Source organism: Schistocerca americana, chromosome 8 (assembly GCF_021461395.2).
Source record: "Schistocerca americana isolate TAMUIC-IGC-003095 chromosome 8, iqSchAmer2.1, whole genome shotgun sequence".
NCBI classification, from domain to species: domain Eukaryota; kingdom Metazoa; phylum Arthropoda; class Insecta; order Orthoptera; family Acrididae; genus Schistocerca; species Schistocerca americana.
Genome location: NC_060126.1, coordinates 311,845,021 through 311,862,216, shown reverse-complemented (window position 1 = coordinate 311,862,216; position 17,196 = coordinate 311,845,021). Strand labels below are relative to the sequence as shown.

Here is a 17,196-nt window from a genome sequence, read left to right as displayed (position 1 = left end):
TAGCACTTGGAGATGAACAGCCAGCAGTGATGGAAGTTAGGAGTGAGTAGTCAGCAGTAATGGAGGTTAGAGGATAATAATTAGCAGTGTTGGAGGTTTGCAGTATTAGCACAAGTGGACAACGGAATCTCTGTTATCACTCCTTTGCTCTAAAAATTCAATATTATTTTGGGCATCTGAGAGCTGATCCTTTACAAGTTTACACTCCTTTACTGCAAATTCTCACAAACTATCTACATCAATACAAATTTCACTAATATGTTATTGAACGCTCATGTTTCTCATAAAATCAAGCAAACCTGCCATCATTACTATTAAGTACCTCCTCCTTCGATGACTGTATTTTAGTATTACATGGTGTACAACTTTGCTTCTACCGTTTTTTCCCCAAGATTTGAGGCTTTAATGAAACAAATTGGTTACACATGTATCATTCAAAGTATTTTCCATTGCTGGCCACTACTTTCTCCATCTTTCGGGCAGTGTAGGAATACTGTGTCAAAAAAATTGTTCACCTGTTGAAGCGATCCACGAATTGATTCAGTTTGTGACTTCTTCACGAGACCGGAAGTGCTGGTCAGTCAGGTCATGCGCCATTGTTTAGACATGTGATAGAGGGAGCAATGTCTGGAGAATATGGTGGGTGGGGTAGGACTTCCCATTTTAATGGTTCCAAGTACATTTTGACCTCATTTGCAATGTGGGGTCGAGTGGTGGTGTGCTGCAAAATCACTTTATCATACCTCTCACTGTATTGCAGCCATTTGTCTTTCAATGGTCTGCCCAAATGCATTAATTGCATTCAATAACGAGCACCTGTGATTGTTTCATTCGGTTTTAACACCTCATAGTACACAATGCCGAGCTGGTCCCACCAAATGCAGAGCATGATCTTGGAATATTCGGTTTGGCCATCGACGTGGAAGCATGACCGGGATATCCCAATGATTTTTTGCATTTAGGGTTATTGTAATGAACCCATTTTTTGTCCCCAGTCACAATGCGATGCAGAAATCCCTTCCGTTTTTGCCTCTGAAGCAACTGTTCACAAATACACAAATGCCATTCAAGGTCTCTTGGTTTCAGCTCTCATGGGATACTAAGTTCCTTCTTTCTGAATCATGCTCATAGCCTTGAGGCATTTTGAAATGGTTTGCTATGTCACTGCCGCTAATCGTGCCAATTCTGCTTGAGTTTGACGCGAGCCTTCACTCAGCAGTGTCTCAAATTCTGCATCTTCGAAAACATTCTCTCTTCCACCACTATGCCGTTCTTGAAGCATTTAAACCACTCACGACATGTTATTTCACTAATAGCATCCTTACCATATGTACCTGAGAACATTCAATGAGACTCAGCCACTGTTTTCTTCATATTGAAACAAAATGGTAACACTTTCTGCAAATGACGAGAAATAGGCTCATAAACTGACATTTTCAATCAAGAACAACTTTATGATGGACACAAATTGACTAATGTGTGAGTGAGGTTACGTTGACCAAGGTCCAAGTTAACTGCCTGACGTCTGCGATTTGTTTCTTTCAACCACTACTTACCATTGTCGCCACCTATCAGCAAACGGCGGAAGCAAAGTTGTACACCTTGTAATATCTTTAAACTAATTTTGTATCTTATTATTTTCTTCATTAAGAGTTTGTATCTGCTTAGTAAATTCATCAAATTTTTCCAAAATTATATCTAAATTCATTTCTCCCAGTGTGATCATCTTTCTTGTGATCACAGGCATAAATAAATAATCCATTTCTTATCACAACAGGCTTATCGTTTATATTTATGTATTTCATTTTAAAAGTAATTGTATTCAACACTTCTCTTACTGTATCACTCACAACACATACAACTTTTTAAATTAATCGCAAGCACAGCTCACCATTAACTTTATAGTGCATGCTGCCGATGGACTGCATGTCAACTGCTAGTTGTTCACAGCTGCACACTGCTGATAAGTTGCATGTGATCTGCAATCTGTGGATAACTGTGTGCTGCCAACGAACTGTGTGTACGCTGCAATGAGTCGACACCTGCATATGTGCTGCAATCTTTTGATGACCACTTGTGGATTTGATTCAGTTTGACATCTATACAGTATATAATGTCTTGTCATTTTATTCCTGTAGCTCTTGGCAACTCATTTTCTCCTTGGTGCTTTTTAACAAATTTTCTTGAGATTTGGCTTTTTTGTTATACTTTATTTGCCTTTTATCTGTTAAGTTCCTCACGTGAAGAGTCAGGTTGGCTTGAGCTGGGTGTAGTTCATTACACGCACACATATCAAAAAAAATTTCCATCACCTCGGTTGCGAGAGTTCAGGAAGCTGTACAGAAAATTGGAATAGAAATCATCACAAACATCATTTCCATCCTTTTTATTGTTCTTGAAAACTACACATTGCATGTTGTACCATCATACATGTCGTTATCCTGAAGGAAGTCTTTCACAAGATGTACACAATGGGGGTGCGAATCGTCGTCCATGAAAACAAATGCCTCGCCAATATGCTGCTGATATGGTTGCACAATTGGTCAGTGGATGGCATTCACAGCTGTTATGGCACCTTCCATGACCACCAGCGGCGTACGTTGGCCCCACATAATGCCACCCCAAAACAGCAGGGAACCTCCATCTCGCTGCACTTGTTGGACAGTGTGTCTAAGGCGTTCAGCCTGACCGGGTTGCCTCCAAACATGTCTCCGACGATTGACTGGTGAAGGCACATGCGACACTCATGCAACGTGACGCCAATCCTGAGTGGTCCATTCAGCATGTTGTTGAGCCCATTTGTACTGTACTTCATGGTGTCGTGGTTGCAAAGATGGACCACACCATGGATGTTGGGAGTGAAGTTGTGCATCATGCAGCCTATTGCGCACAGTTTGAGTTGTAACAAAACATCCTGTGGCTGCATGAAAAGCATTTATTCAACATGGTGACACTGCTGTCAGGGTTCCTCCAAGCCATAATCCATAGGCAGCGGTCATCCACTGCCCTTGGGCGGCCTAAGCGAGGCATGTCATTGACAGTTCCTGTTTCTCTGCATCTCCTCCATGTCCAAGCAACATCACTTTGGTTCACTCCGAGACATCGTCTGGACACGTCCCTTGTTGAGAGCCCTTCCTGGCACAAAGTAACAATGCGGACACTATCGAACCGCAGTACTGACTGTCTAGGCATTGTTGAACTACAGACAACAAGAGCTGTGTACCTCCTTCCTGGTGGAATGACTGGAACTGATCGGCTGTTGGACCCCCTCCATCTAATAGACACTGCTCATGCATAGTTGTTTACATCTTTGGGCGGGTTTAGTGACATCTCTCAACAATCAAAGGGACTGTGTCTGTGATACAACATCCACAGTCAATGTCTATCTTCAGGAGTTCTGGAAACCAGGAGATGCGAAACTTTTTTTGATGTGTGTACTTACCTCTTGCACCAAATACATAAAAAAGTTGCCATCTGAACACTCCTTTCATATGCAATGAATGTTGCTTACTAAATATTCGGTCACTGTTAGGTATTATTAATCAGGGTCCAGCTAGTCTGTGCCCTGAATCTGTGTGCCTTCTTCCTCCAAGTTCGCTCAGACTTTGCTTCCTTACAGGCTGCAGATGAAGCTGCTTAAAATTAATATTTCATTATCATTCGCTCCTCCACATAAATAAGAAGCTAGATTCAATTCACCATCTTAAATTATCTTCAAAATTACAACTTGACATGATAAATGAGGACAGCTACTCTCACTTGTATACTGCCTCTCTGTACTATGTATATGACAGATTTGATATTCTGTTGGTAATTAACAATTACAATACATTTATCATATTTGCATTTTGCATTATTAGACGTCATGGAGCTCTTTCTTCCACACCACTCACTCCATCGTACTCCTGTTCCCATCTCAGCAGGTAGGGTTGTCTAACTGCTACCCACTTCTGTACATTCACTGCATCATTAGCTCTGGTATCAGCATCTACAATTTAAAACTCCTCCCAACAGTGGGATGCTCACCACCTATTGACTAATATATGTATTTAAGGACACGATACCTCTCATTCGCGGAATGGGATGTATCACTACAAGGTGGACTATGGACAGGGAGCTATAAGGCAGCTGGAAAAAGGATAGGGTGTGAGGAAGAAGGTTGAAGAGGGACAGTGTGTAATAAAGCTGATGAAAGAGTAGTTAGAAAAACAGATGAGGGAAAGTTTATTAGGGGAAGGATTTAAATTTTTCCTGAATATTTTGATGAAATCATGGCCAACAGCTACTAGCAACTAAGAACAGGGTACATAAATTATCTAAATTCATTGCAGTCATGTAATTTGAGTCTGTTGAATATATAGGCTGTTGCTTGTAACACAGAGTTGCTTAGTGACAGCTGCAGAGGCAGTGTGGTTAAGATTCTTGCTGTTATCGAGTTTGAATACTGTGAGAGCATGCAGAATGCGAAGTAGTCAGGTTCATTGTATGCACAGCTAATATGGCAAAAACTAGTACAACCTACAGTGCATCTATGCAGGGTAGTGATGACCTTGTGCTGATCTCTGAATTAATTGAAGCATTCACCAGTTCAACATCTGAGGGATCGATTGGGACAGGGGCCACATTCTACAGCCCTTCCAGCTGAAATTGTTGTACTGGCCATTAGAAGTGGAGGAATTAGTTAGTCGTCATTGGTTGGTTGTTTAGTTAGTTAGTTAGTTAGTTAGTTAGTTAAATGATCCATGGTTTATTTTGTAAGATAAATCATAATGATGTGGAACAAGTAATTTTACATTCACATCACATATTAATTTGTACAGACAGTTGCATTCTGACCATTTCTAAGTTTTTTTTATTATTATTACAAAAAGAAAAAAGAAATACAAATGTGAGTTAGTAGCTCCTACCCACCACCCTTTACACATTACATTAATAGAAATTCTTCTATGGAATAGGAGTTGTCAAGGAGAAACTTTCTCACTTTGTGTTTGAATTTTACTTTTCTGTCTGTCAGACATTTTATATTACTGGGTATGCGATCAAAAACTTTTGTTGCAGTATTGTGCACCCATTCTTGTGCTAAAGACAACCTTAGTGAGGAGCAATGAATGTTATTGTTCCTTCTGGTATTGTAATTATGTACATCATTGTTCCTTTTGAACTGTAGTGGATTGCTTACAACAAACTTCATGACGTAATAAATATATTGTGAAGCAGTAGTCAGAATGTCCAACTCCTTACAGAGGTCTACAAGTTGATCATGGGTGGGCACCACATATTATTCTCACAGCATGTCTTTGTGCAACGAAGACTTTCTTTCTTAAAGATGGGATGCTTCGTTGCAGGTAGGCACAACAAAAAGACTCTCATAATTAAAACTTTCTGTGATTAAAGCACACACACACACACACACACACACACACACACACACACACACACACACACACACACAGGACTGCAGTCTCAGGCAACTAAACCACACTGCTAGCAGCAGCACCAGTGCATGATGGGAGTGGCAACTGGGTGGGGGTAAGGAGGATGCTGGGGCGGAGAGGGGGAGGGCGAGGGATAGTATGGTGGGGATGGCGGACAATGAAGTGCTGCAGCTTAGACGAAGGGCAGTAGAGAGGTGGGAAAAGGGGGGGAGGGGGGGGGAGGAGTAGCGGGGGAAAAGGAGAGAAATAAAACGACAGGGTGTGGTGGTGGAATAACGGCTGTGTAGTGTTGGAATGGGAACAGGGAAGGGGCTGTACGGGTAAGAACAGTGACTAACAAAGGTTGAGGCTAGGGTGGTTATGGGAATGTAGGACGTATTGCAGGAAAAGTTCCTACCTGTGCAATTCAGAAAAGCTGGTGTTGGTGGGAAGGATCCATATGGCACAAGCTTCATTGAACTGAAGGATATAATGTTTGGCAGCATGTTCAGCAACAGGCTGGTCCACTTGTTTTTTGGCCACAGTTTGTTGGTGGCCATTCATCCAAACAGACAGCTTGTTGGTTGTCATGGCTTCATAGAATGAAGTATAGTGGTTGCAGCTTAGCTTGTAGACCACATGACTGGTTTCATGGGTAGTCCTGCCTTTGATGGGATAGGTGATGTTAGTGACCGGACTGAAGTAGGTGCTGGTGGGAGGATGTATGGGACAGTCTTGCATCTAGGTCTCAAAGGAATATGAGCCATGAGGTAAGGTGTTCAGAGTAGGGGTTGTGTTGGGATGCACGAGTATATTGTGTTGGTTCAGTGGACGGCAGAGTACCACTGTGGGAGGGGTAGGAAGGATAGTGAGCAGGACATTTCTCATTTCAGGGCACAACGAGAGGTACTACAAATCCTGGAGGAGAATGTAATTCCATTGTTACAGTCCTGGGCGGTCCTCCACCATTCACCGAACCTACACAATATACTTGTCCATCCTTACACAACCCCTGCACTCAATCCCTTACCTCGTGGCTCATACCCCTGTAGTAGACCTAGTAGCAAGACCTGTCCCATATATCCTCCCACCAACATCTACTTCAATCCTGTCACTAACATCACCCATCCCATCAAAGGCAGGCCTACCTGTGAAACCAGTCATGTGGTCTACAAGCTAACTTGTAACCACTGTGCTGCACTTTATGAAGACATGATAACCAACAAGCTGTCTGTCCGCACAAATGGCCACCGACTAACTGTGGCCATGAATCAAGTGGACCACCCTGTTGCTGAACATGCTGCCAAACATGATATCCTTTATTTCAATGACTGCTTCACAGCCTGTTCCATATGGATCCTTCCCACCAACACCAGCTTTCCTGAATTGCACAGGTGGTAACTTTCCCTGCAATACTTCCTATGTTCTCATAACCCACCTGGCCTCAACCTCCGTTAGTCACTGTCCTTACCCATACAGCCCCTTCCCTGTTCCCATTCCAGCACTACACAGCCGTCATTCCACCACCACACCCTGTCTTTTTACTTCTCTCCTTTTCTGCTACTTCCCCCCTCCCGCCCACCTCTCCCCTGCCTACGTCTAACCTGCAGCACTTCACTGTCTGCCACCTCCACCATACTATCCCTTCCCCTCCCCACCCCAGCCCCTCCTCCTTACCTCCACATTGTTCACAGTGTGGTTTCAGTTGCCTGAGACTACAGTCGTATGTGTGACTTGCATTTACGTGTGTGTGTGTGTGTGTGTGTGTGGGGGGGGGGGGGGGGGGGGGGTGCGCCTTTTGTCGACAAAGGTGTTGATTGCTGAAAGCTTTAATTGTGAGAGTCTTTTTTGTTGTGCCTATCTGTGACACAGCATCTCCTTCTCATAATATTGCCACATTCCACTCTGGATTTTCCATTTTTTGGTTTATTGAAGATGAGCTACCCCAGAACATTATTCCATATAACATTATTGAATGAAAATATGCTAAATACATCAGCTCACTGATTTCTCTCTCCCCAAGATTTGCAATGGTTCTAAGCACAAATGTGACTGAACTAAGCTGTTTCTGGAATTGCGAAATGTGATTTTTCCCAATTCAAATTATCATCAATATGGAACCCAAAAATGTTGAAGTTTCCAGCCATTTATTATTTCCTTACCATGTGTTCACTTATCACTGGTGTATTACCCATAGAAGTGCAGAAATGAATATGTTGTGTCTTTTAAAATTGAGGGTGAGACCATTCACAGAAAACCAGTCAATACTACTTTTAAGAACTTTGTTCACCATTTCTGATGTTTCTTTACAATTGCTTGGATTGATTACAATACCAGTATCATCTGCAAAAAGAACTAATTCTGCTTGTTTTATATTAAATGGAAGATCATTTACATATATATGAGGAACAGTAGTGGACCTAAGACTGAACCTTCGGGAACCCCATACGTGATTTCTTCCCAGTTCGATTTATGTCCCTCCGGATGACATATGGTGGGTGTAATATGCAATGCAACACATATTTCTTATTATGAGTGAAAATTAGGATGAACTACACTCTTTAACTATAATTGTGATTGTCTACCTTCCTTACCAATCTTGTTAATTTTATGTGCTTTTAAGTTATTACACATTAAATAGAAAGTACATGACTTCCAAAGTGTGTATTACTTTTATGGTCAATAGTTCCTACAACCTTCAATAGGACCAGAAGTCTTCAATAAACAAAAAGTCGAAGTGTAATGAAACATTCATACAATGTGGCCTGGTGTAGATATAAAAGATGTGATACGTTTACATTGTGTTATTTTCATAATAATTTTAGGGAAGCAATCATTAATTTAAAAGCTACAAGAGTCAGCTGAAGATTACAATTCATTTAGCACAAACAACCACATCTTAGATCTTAAACATGACACATGGTTATTGAATCAAATCTTTGATTTTCTATCTGAAATTTTTATTCCGTAACTGGAAACACATAAAAAAATCTTGGCAAGTTAAGTACTGTTCTCATGTTTATTAAAATAATTAATTACAAAAAGACAATAATATGTAGCATATCAACAATATATGTGTACTTTGTAAGTGTTTAATTATGCAGACTATACATTTCACCTCATATATTGCCTAACAATAGTGACAAATATTCAGTTTAAGTACACAAGAAAAATATTCTTATTAACAAAGGTGTCTAAATGACTGAACATGTATGGGATGTTCTCATTTACTCTCAAATTGTGCACAAAAGTTTTGCCATAATCACCAAACACGTGAAGAAACAACCGTAACTTATATGATGCGCTCTGAACTCGTGCTACTTCCTTTAATGTGCCATTTCTTTTAACTCCTCCATACTAGTGTTGCAAGCCAGATTAAACAATAAGAAAAATAAAAATAAATTATTTTTAAAATTCAATAGTTATTAAAACAGCAAGTAACAAAAAAAAATTTTAAATAGGAAAAAAAATTGTGTGAAATGTGGAAAAATGAAAGCAAATGATTGAAAATTTGTACAAATGTGCCTCTAAGCAATGTAAAAATAGGTCACCTACTGGTTCCTGCATGTAAAGAAATGTAAGGATAGTAGATGCAACATTTCACGGATCAAAAAATTTAACAATAGTATTAATAACAGCCTAGAGAGCTCACACCTAAAAGCTACTGCAAAAATCTTAATGGGCATTAAACATTTTGAGAAGAAGACTTTCTGTGCATAGTTTGTACCAAGCAGATGAGATGTCCAGTCTACAGTAGTCTATGGTGATGTCATGTTAGAGGTACTTTCATGCGAACAAAAATACTAACCTTCTAAAAAACATAGTAAATATTTTCTTGTATATACTGTCACCTTTTATCAGATAACTGAAAACTAATGTGAATTCGCTGATTTCAAACAACAGTGCCTGAAACACTTGGCAATTTTGTCAGCAGTATGCTTTTACAAAGGTTATCTGATCAATTAACTTTGTATTCTGTCTCTTCATACATATCTTCTCCAAGCTTCTCACATTTCCCGCTGCATGCTGGTAACATATCTATTTTGTGGAGGTGCCTGGTGACCAGGTGGACCAGCTTGGCTGTACAATAGACGATTACTTTGTGCCTGCGTAACATACACACTCTGAAAAATAAATAAATAAAAACTCAGTATACAGAATATTATCTTTTGTGTAAACTACTCATTTGTCTACTTAAAATTACAGGACCTGCTGAACGTGACTAAAGTCTAATGAGTACAGAATAAGAATATGGACTGCAGGTAAACTGAAGAAAGACGAAAGTAATGAAGCACAGCAGAAACGAGATTAGCAATAAACATAACATCAAAATTGATGAACAAGAAGTATATGGAGTGAAGGAATTCTGTGAACTTGGTAGCAAAATAACACGAGAGATGAAGCAAGGGTGACATCAAAAATAGGTTAGTATAGGCTAATATGGCACTACTGACCAAAAGAAGTCTACTAGTATTAACAGCAGCCTTAAATTGAGGAACAAATGGAAATATGGAATAAAGTGCAGCACTGCATTCAAAATGTTCACTGTGTTTTTTGGTGGCTCTATGCTAATGTGTAAGACCAGAGTTTACAAGTGGTATAAATGTTTCAAAGAGGATCAAGATGATGTTGAAGATGACAACCACCCTGCCCTAGCACATCAATTATTGATGACAATGTGGAATAAATAAAGAAAATGCTTCTGGAAAATTGTCAAAACACCATCAGAGAGGTTGCTGATGAAATCGGCATATCCTTTGACTGATGTCAAGCAATTTTCTTGCATTTGGGCAAGATATGTGTCGCACAAAAGTTTGTTCAAAAGTTGTTGAATTTCCACCAAAAATAACATCATGCAGATATGACTGAGGAATTGCTGAACTAAGTCAGCAATGATCCAGAGCTTCCAAAGAAGGCTGTAACTGGTGACAAAACATGGGTACACAGGTATGATGTAGAAACCGATGCTCATTCATCCCAATGGAAACTGCCTGAAGAGCCAAGGCCAAAAATAAATTCAACAAGTTACATCACATGTGAAGGTTCTTCTCACTGTTTTCTTCAATTACAATGGGACAGTGCATCATGAGTGCCTGACTTACGGTTGCACAGTCAATAAGGGATACTAACTGGAAGTTATATGCCATTTGCGTGAAGCAATCTGATGAAAACCACCAGGATTTTTCCAAAATCACTTGCGGAAATTGCATCACGATAACAGTCCCGCTCACACCTCAATGCTTGTTCGTGATTTTTTGGTGAGAAATGAAACTGTTATGTTGTCTCAGTTACTGTATCCAACAGACTTAGTCCTCTGGAACTTCTTTCTATTCCCAAGGCTGAAGTAAACCACGAAAGAAGGTCATGTTGCCACCATCAATGAGATGAAAACCAAATCACTGAAGGAGCTGAACATCATAACTAAAAGTGAGTTCCATAATTGCTTCCAAGACTGGAAAAAGTTGAGGTACAAGTGTATTACATCTGTGGAGATGACTTTGAAGGGGTCAAATTTGATGAGTAGATAAAAATTATTTAACAAAAGCAAAAATTTCCATTACCTTTTGATCACATCTCATATCAAGAACACTGGCAAGAAGAAGAGAGAGGATAATAGGACATGTTGTTAAAACATCAGGAAACATTTTGCAAGACACAAGACACAAAGATTGGAATGCATGCAACAAATAATTGGAGATTTTGGGTATGAATGGAACTCTGGAATAAAGAGAGGTAGAGATGTACAAGAGAGGAAGTCATGACAGATCACATCAGCCAATAAGATGATTCATGGTGGGGAGACTGTTACACTGTAGAAAAATTCTTCCTACTGAAATAGAACTAGACTCAGTCTGCAATAAAATAAAAACTAACATAACATTAAAACAACTACAGACAGCAATGACTGTTAATACCAACATTATAAAAAGTGGATAACTCCTCTTCTAGTTTAAGTAAATACAGACATCTACACTTCCATAGAAACAACCAAACACACACACCTGCCGAAGCAGTGTCACACCTGGGTTATTGTTTTACCCCTTGCATTCTGGAAAATACTGGTCATAATGTTCCTAATAGATGAACTTAACTACCCGACTCATAAAATTAACACATAGCTATCATTCCTGTGACACTTTTGGTGTTAAGTGGATGCAAGTCTCATCTATAATATAAAATCACGGCACAAAATCTATTGGATCATTTTTTAAATATTTAAAATATAGCTGAGAAATTCATTATCAGGTTTGTTTTTGGTCAGTATAGAGCAAAAATGACAAGACCCTGCAAAAATCCTTTTGATAGTAAATTTTTCATTGCAGAATTTACTCATAAATATTCCAAACATTCATCAAGCAACATATTCTTGATGATTGGTCAGAAATGAATGGCACATATACTGCTGAAAAAATTATTTCCAGAGTGTATTGATTCCTCATAATATGTGAGATTATTCTCTCCTCTTTCTTAAATACAGGTTTTTACTAGGTTAAAGAAAGGTAAACCTGAATTTATATCTTTTGTAGATTTACAGAAAGCTTTTGACAATATCAACCGGAATACACTCTTCAAAATTTTGAAGAAAGAAGGGATAAAATATAGGCAGCAATAGGTTTTACGCACAATATTTTGACGACTAGTCCTGTTGTCTTCTTCAGGTGATCTGAGTAGTGTTGTTACATGTACTTGCAGCACCTAAAGAAGACAATGGGGTTGTTCATCAAAATATTGTGCACAATACAGAAATGACAACTTGTCCATATATCTGGAAAAACACATTATATTGTAACTGGTTGGTTGCTTGGCTGGTTGGCTGGATTAAAAGAGGGGGGAAACGGTCCAAACTACGAGGTCATCAGTCCCTTGTTCCGAACAAAACAATACCACAAGTTTGAGAATAAAATAAACAATTAAGGACAACAAACATGTAAATGGACATCAGGGACAAGAAAACCACAGAAACGCAAGAAGCAGGATGAAGAGATTAAAACAACAAAGCAGATTACCATGGCTGGCTAACCATGAAAGTTAAAAAAAGGAGAAGCCAGCCACTCTGCAACACATTAAAACCTCCACCCTAGAAGCACTAGGGTGCTGGACACAGACGGCCAAAGGACATGCGCCAAAACTTAGATCAAAAGATAAAACCCACCATCACAAATAAAATGTAAAACTAAATCAGCCGATGAGGCGTTGTCAGATAAAATTAGCGGCAACGAGTCCAGTAACCCACGATTTCATCACTGGGCAGTCAAAGTGGGACAGTGCACCAGAATATGGGCCACTGTCAGCCGGGCACTGCAACGACATTCAGGCGGGTCTTCAAGGCGCAGGAGGTAACTGTGGGTCACCCAAGTGTGGCCAATGTGGAGCCAGCAGAGGACAACTGATTTCCTGCGAGAGGCCCACATGGAAGACGTCCACACATTCATAGTCTCCTTAATGACACACAGTTTGTTGTGTGTACTGTTATGCCATTCTGTCTTCCAAAGCCAAAAACCCTATGGCTTAAGCCAGAACGCAGGTCAGGTCCAGAGATGCCCATCTCCAGAAGCGGTTTCCACATAGCCTGTTTGGCCAGCCTGTCGGCAAGTTCGTTGCCTGGGATGTTGACATGTCCTGGGGTCTACACAACCACCACTGAACAACGGGACTGGTCCAGGGCATAGATGGACTCCTGGACGGATGCCACCAAAGGATGGCGAGGGTAGCACTGGTCGATAGCTTGCAGGCTGCTCAATGGGCCAGTACACAAAAGAAATGATTCCCCAGGGCATGAACAGATACACTGAAGTGCACAAGAGATGGCCACCAGCTCTGCAGTGAATACACGGCAGCCACTGGGCAAGGAATGCTGTTCAAGTTGGCCTCTGTGGATGTAGGTGAAGCCAACATGACCATCAGCTATTGAGCCATCAGTGTAAACCACTTCAGAGCCCTGGAACACATCAAGAATCGAAAGGAAGTGACAGCGGAGAGTGGCAGGAGTAACTAAGTCATTAGGCTCATGCGAAAGGTCCAGACGAATCTGCGGCCTATGTGTACACCATGGAGGTGTATGCAGACAGACCCAGATGGGAGGTGGTAAAGGGAAGGACTCCGGTTCAGACACAAGCGATCGCATGCGAACCACTATCGTTAGCCCTGACCTGGGCCACCAATGCGGGAAATGAACTGCCATAAGTGGAAAAAGGAGACAGTAATTTGGATGCTCAGGAGAACTACGAATGTGGGCCGCATTATTGATTATTGGCGGGCAGTTGTACACGCCTGACTTTCAACGGAGGGACTTCGGCCTCCACCAGGACACTGGTCACCGGACTCATTCTAAAAGCTCCCATCGTTAGGCAAACACCACAGTAGTGCACTGGGTCGAGTACACGCAACGCGGAGGGCACCGTCGAACCATAAATCAGACTCCCATAGTCAAGGCAGGATTGAACAAGGGCTTTGTAGACCTGTAAGAGAGTAGAGCAATCTGCACCCCAGTTGGTATTGCCCAGGCAGTGGAGGGCATTGAGGTGCTGCCAGCACTTCCGCTTGAGCTGACAAATGTGAGGTAGCCAAGTCAATCGGGTGTCGAAAACCAATCCTAAGAATCGATATGTCTCCACCACAGTGAGTGGATCATCTTGAAGGTGAAGTTCTGGTTCCGTATGAGTGGGATGATGCCAACAGAAGTGCATGCCACATGACTTTGCGGCCGAAAACTGGAAGCCATGGCCGTGAGCCCATGACTGTGCTTTGTGGATGGCTCCCTGTAGGTGCTGCTCAGCAACACCAGTACTGGTGGAACAGTACAAAATGCAGAAGTCGTCTGCATACAGAGAAAGTGAGCCGGACGGTCCTACAGCTGCTGCTAGACTGTTAATGTCCATTAAAAATAGTGATACACTCAACACAGAGCCCTGCGGAACCCCATTCTCCTGGATATGGGGGAAACTATGGGAGGCACCAACTTGGCCTTGGAAAGTTCGGAGCAACAGGAAATTCTGGATAAAAATCAGGAGCGGGCCTCGGAGACCCCACCCATATAATGTGGCAAAGGTATGATGTTGCCAGGTGGTGTCATACGCTTTGCGCAGATCAAAAAAGATGGCAACAAGGTGTTGGCGTCTGGAAAAGGCTGTTCAGATAGCAGACTCGAGGGACACATGATTATCAGTAGTAGAGCACCCCTGGCGGAAGCTGCCCTCACATGGAGCCAGTAGGCCATGTGACTCCAGAACCCAGGCCAACCACCGACACACCATACATTCCAGCAGCTTACATACAACGTTGGTGAGGCTGATGAGCCGATAGTTATCCACATCAAGTGGGTTTTTACCCGGTTTGAGCACCGGAACGATGGTGCTCTCCCGCCATTGTGAAGGAAAGACGCCATCGCACCAGATCCGGTTGAAGATGACAAGGAGATGGTGCTTGTAGTCAGACAAGAGATGTTTAATCATCTGACTGTGGATCCGATCCGGTCCAGGAGCTGTGTCGGGGCAATGTGCAAGTGAGCTGAAGAGTTCCCACTCCATAAATGAGGCGTTATAGGGTTCACTGTGGCTTTTAGTGAATGGGAGGACTTTCCTTGCCATCCACCGTTTGAGGGTGCAAAAGGCTGGGGGGTAATTCTCCGACGCAGAGGCACAGGCATAGTGCTCAGCAAAGTGCTCAATCGCGTTTGCATTGGTACATAGCACGGCATTGATGGTAATGCCGGGTACCCAAAGAGACATCTGATCATTGACCAGACTTGGTAAGGCGACATATGGCACCCAATGGTCAACACGTACCTCTCCCAACACTCCTTTTCCTGTCGTTTTATAAGAAGGCGTATATGGGCATGGAGCTGTAGAGCTCACTGACACTCTGTACTTGCCTCGACTTCCGGTGACCACCACGGGACAGTCTTTCACCAGGGCCACCCTACAGAGCGAGGGATCTCATTTTCTGCCACAGAAATGATTGTGATAGTCACTTGCTCAACCATCACATCGATGTCACCATATGGTGGAGAGTGAACTGTGACATCAGAGGTGCAAGTTTCCCAGTTCGCCTTGTTTAAATCCCATCTGGGCAGGTGTCCGTGGGCCTGATGCCGGGGCAGTGACAGGAAGATGGGGAAGTGGTCAATACCACACAGGCCGTCAAGTGCTCTCCAGTGGATAGATGGGAGAAGTTCTGGGCTGCAAATTGATAAATCAATGGCCGAGTAACTACCTCAAGCCACACTGAAATGTGTGGCGGCCCCATAATTTAATAGGTGGAGGTTGAAATGAGACAGTAAAATCTCTGCCTCGGCCAATAAGCATGGTGTCACTCCACAAGGGGTTATTGGCGTTAAAATTTCCCAAAAGTAGGAAAGGTTTGGGGAGTTGCTCAAGCAGTGCAGCAAATACATTCAGTGGTACTGCACCATGTGGAGGAAGATATACATTGCAGACAGTTATTTTGTATTTTGTCCATATGCTGACAGCCACAGCTTCAAGATGGATTTGACGGGGCACAATTTCACTACAGACTGAGTTTAGGGCATAAACGCAAACACCACCTGACACTCGATTATAGTCGCTACGGTTCCTTTAATATCCCTTATAGTCACAGAGGGTAGGAGCCTGCATTTCTGGGAACAAGGTTTCCTGGAGGCCAATGCAGATAGCCAGGTGTAAAGCTTAACAGTTGCTGCCACCGCAAGTTCCTTGTTCTGAGGGGTCTTCTTTTTCGATTTCTCGCACTGTTCTTTGAGTTTCCCTGGGTGGTAGGACTTCATTGAATCAGTCACCAGGACTGATGATGAGCATGAAGCGCTACGACCAGCTGCTTTTGGGCTCTTCAGCCACTGGCGGGTGTCAGAAAACTGGGAAGGGAGTGACCCAATGAACCTCTTCCTGGCGAGAGGAGCCGAAGAAGCCTTACCCTTCTCTGGCTCAGAAGTGGGGACTGAAATCCCCAATGGTTGGGGGGCGGGCGGGAGGTGTTCCTCCCAAAGTAGGTGGTACGGGAGCAACAGGGACGGAAGTTCCCCTCGCCATCAAGGGGGCAGATGTAGTCTCCCAGTTATGAGAGGCAACAGGAATTCGAGGAACTGATAGGGTGAGAACTGTTCTTGTAGCGGCGTATGAGGTGGTCATAGCCACAAGATGCAGGTGCTCAAATTTTCTCTTAGCCTCAGTGTAGGTCAGTCAGTCTAGAGTCTTATATTCCGTGATTCTGTAAAATCCTGCAGTCTGGTGGGCAAGGTGAATGATGCTCTCCGCAGTTGACACAGATGGGAGGTGGGGCGCATGCAGTATTGGGATGCAATGGACATCCACAATCTCGACAGGTGAGACGAAGTACAGCAGGAAGACATGTGGCTGAACTTCCAGCACTTAAAAACACCCTCATTGGGGGAGGGATCTATGTTTTGACGTCACAGCGGTAGACAATCACCTTGACCCTCTCTGCCAATGTGTCACCTCAAAGGTCAAGATGAAGGCACCGGTGACAACCTGGTTATCCCTCGGACACCGATGGATGCACCAGACGAAATGAACACCTTGCTGCTCTAAATTGGCGAGCAGCTTGTCGTCAGACTGCAAAAGAAGGTCCCTGTGGAATATAATACCCTGGACCATATTTAAGCTCGTATGAGGCGTGATGGTAACAGAAACATCCCCCAACTTGTCGCAAGTGAGTAATGCCTGTGACTGAGCAGAGGATGCTGTTTTTATCAAAACTGACCCAGAGTACATTTTGGACAAGTCCTCCTCCTCCCCAAACTTGTCCTCGAAATGCTTCACTGCCATCC

The 17,196-nt window shown here is 42.5% G+C and overlaps 1 protein-coding gene across 1 annotated transcript in view; it reads right to left on the bottom strand.

The window, feature by feature from the left end:
- Positions 1-8,409: 8,409 nt before the first annotated feature.
- LOC124545132 (G protein pathway suppressor 2) overlaps positions 8,410-17,196 on the bottom strand; it is a 109,290-nt gene continuing 100,503 nt past the window's right edge. Inside the window, exon 9 of the mRNA XM_047123958.1 lies at positions 8,410-9,538. Within this exon, the coding sequence (XP_046979914.1) occupies positions 9,422-9,538 (117 nt within the window). The 3' untranslated portion in view covers positions 8,410-9,421. The remainder of the gene's footprint in view (positions 9,539-17,196) is intronic.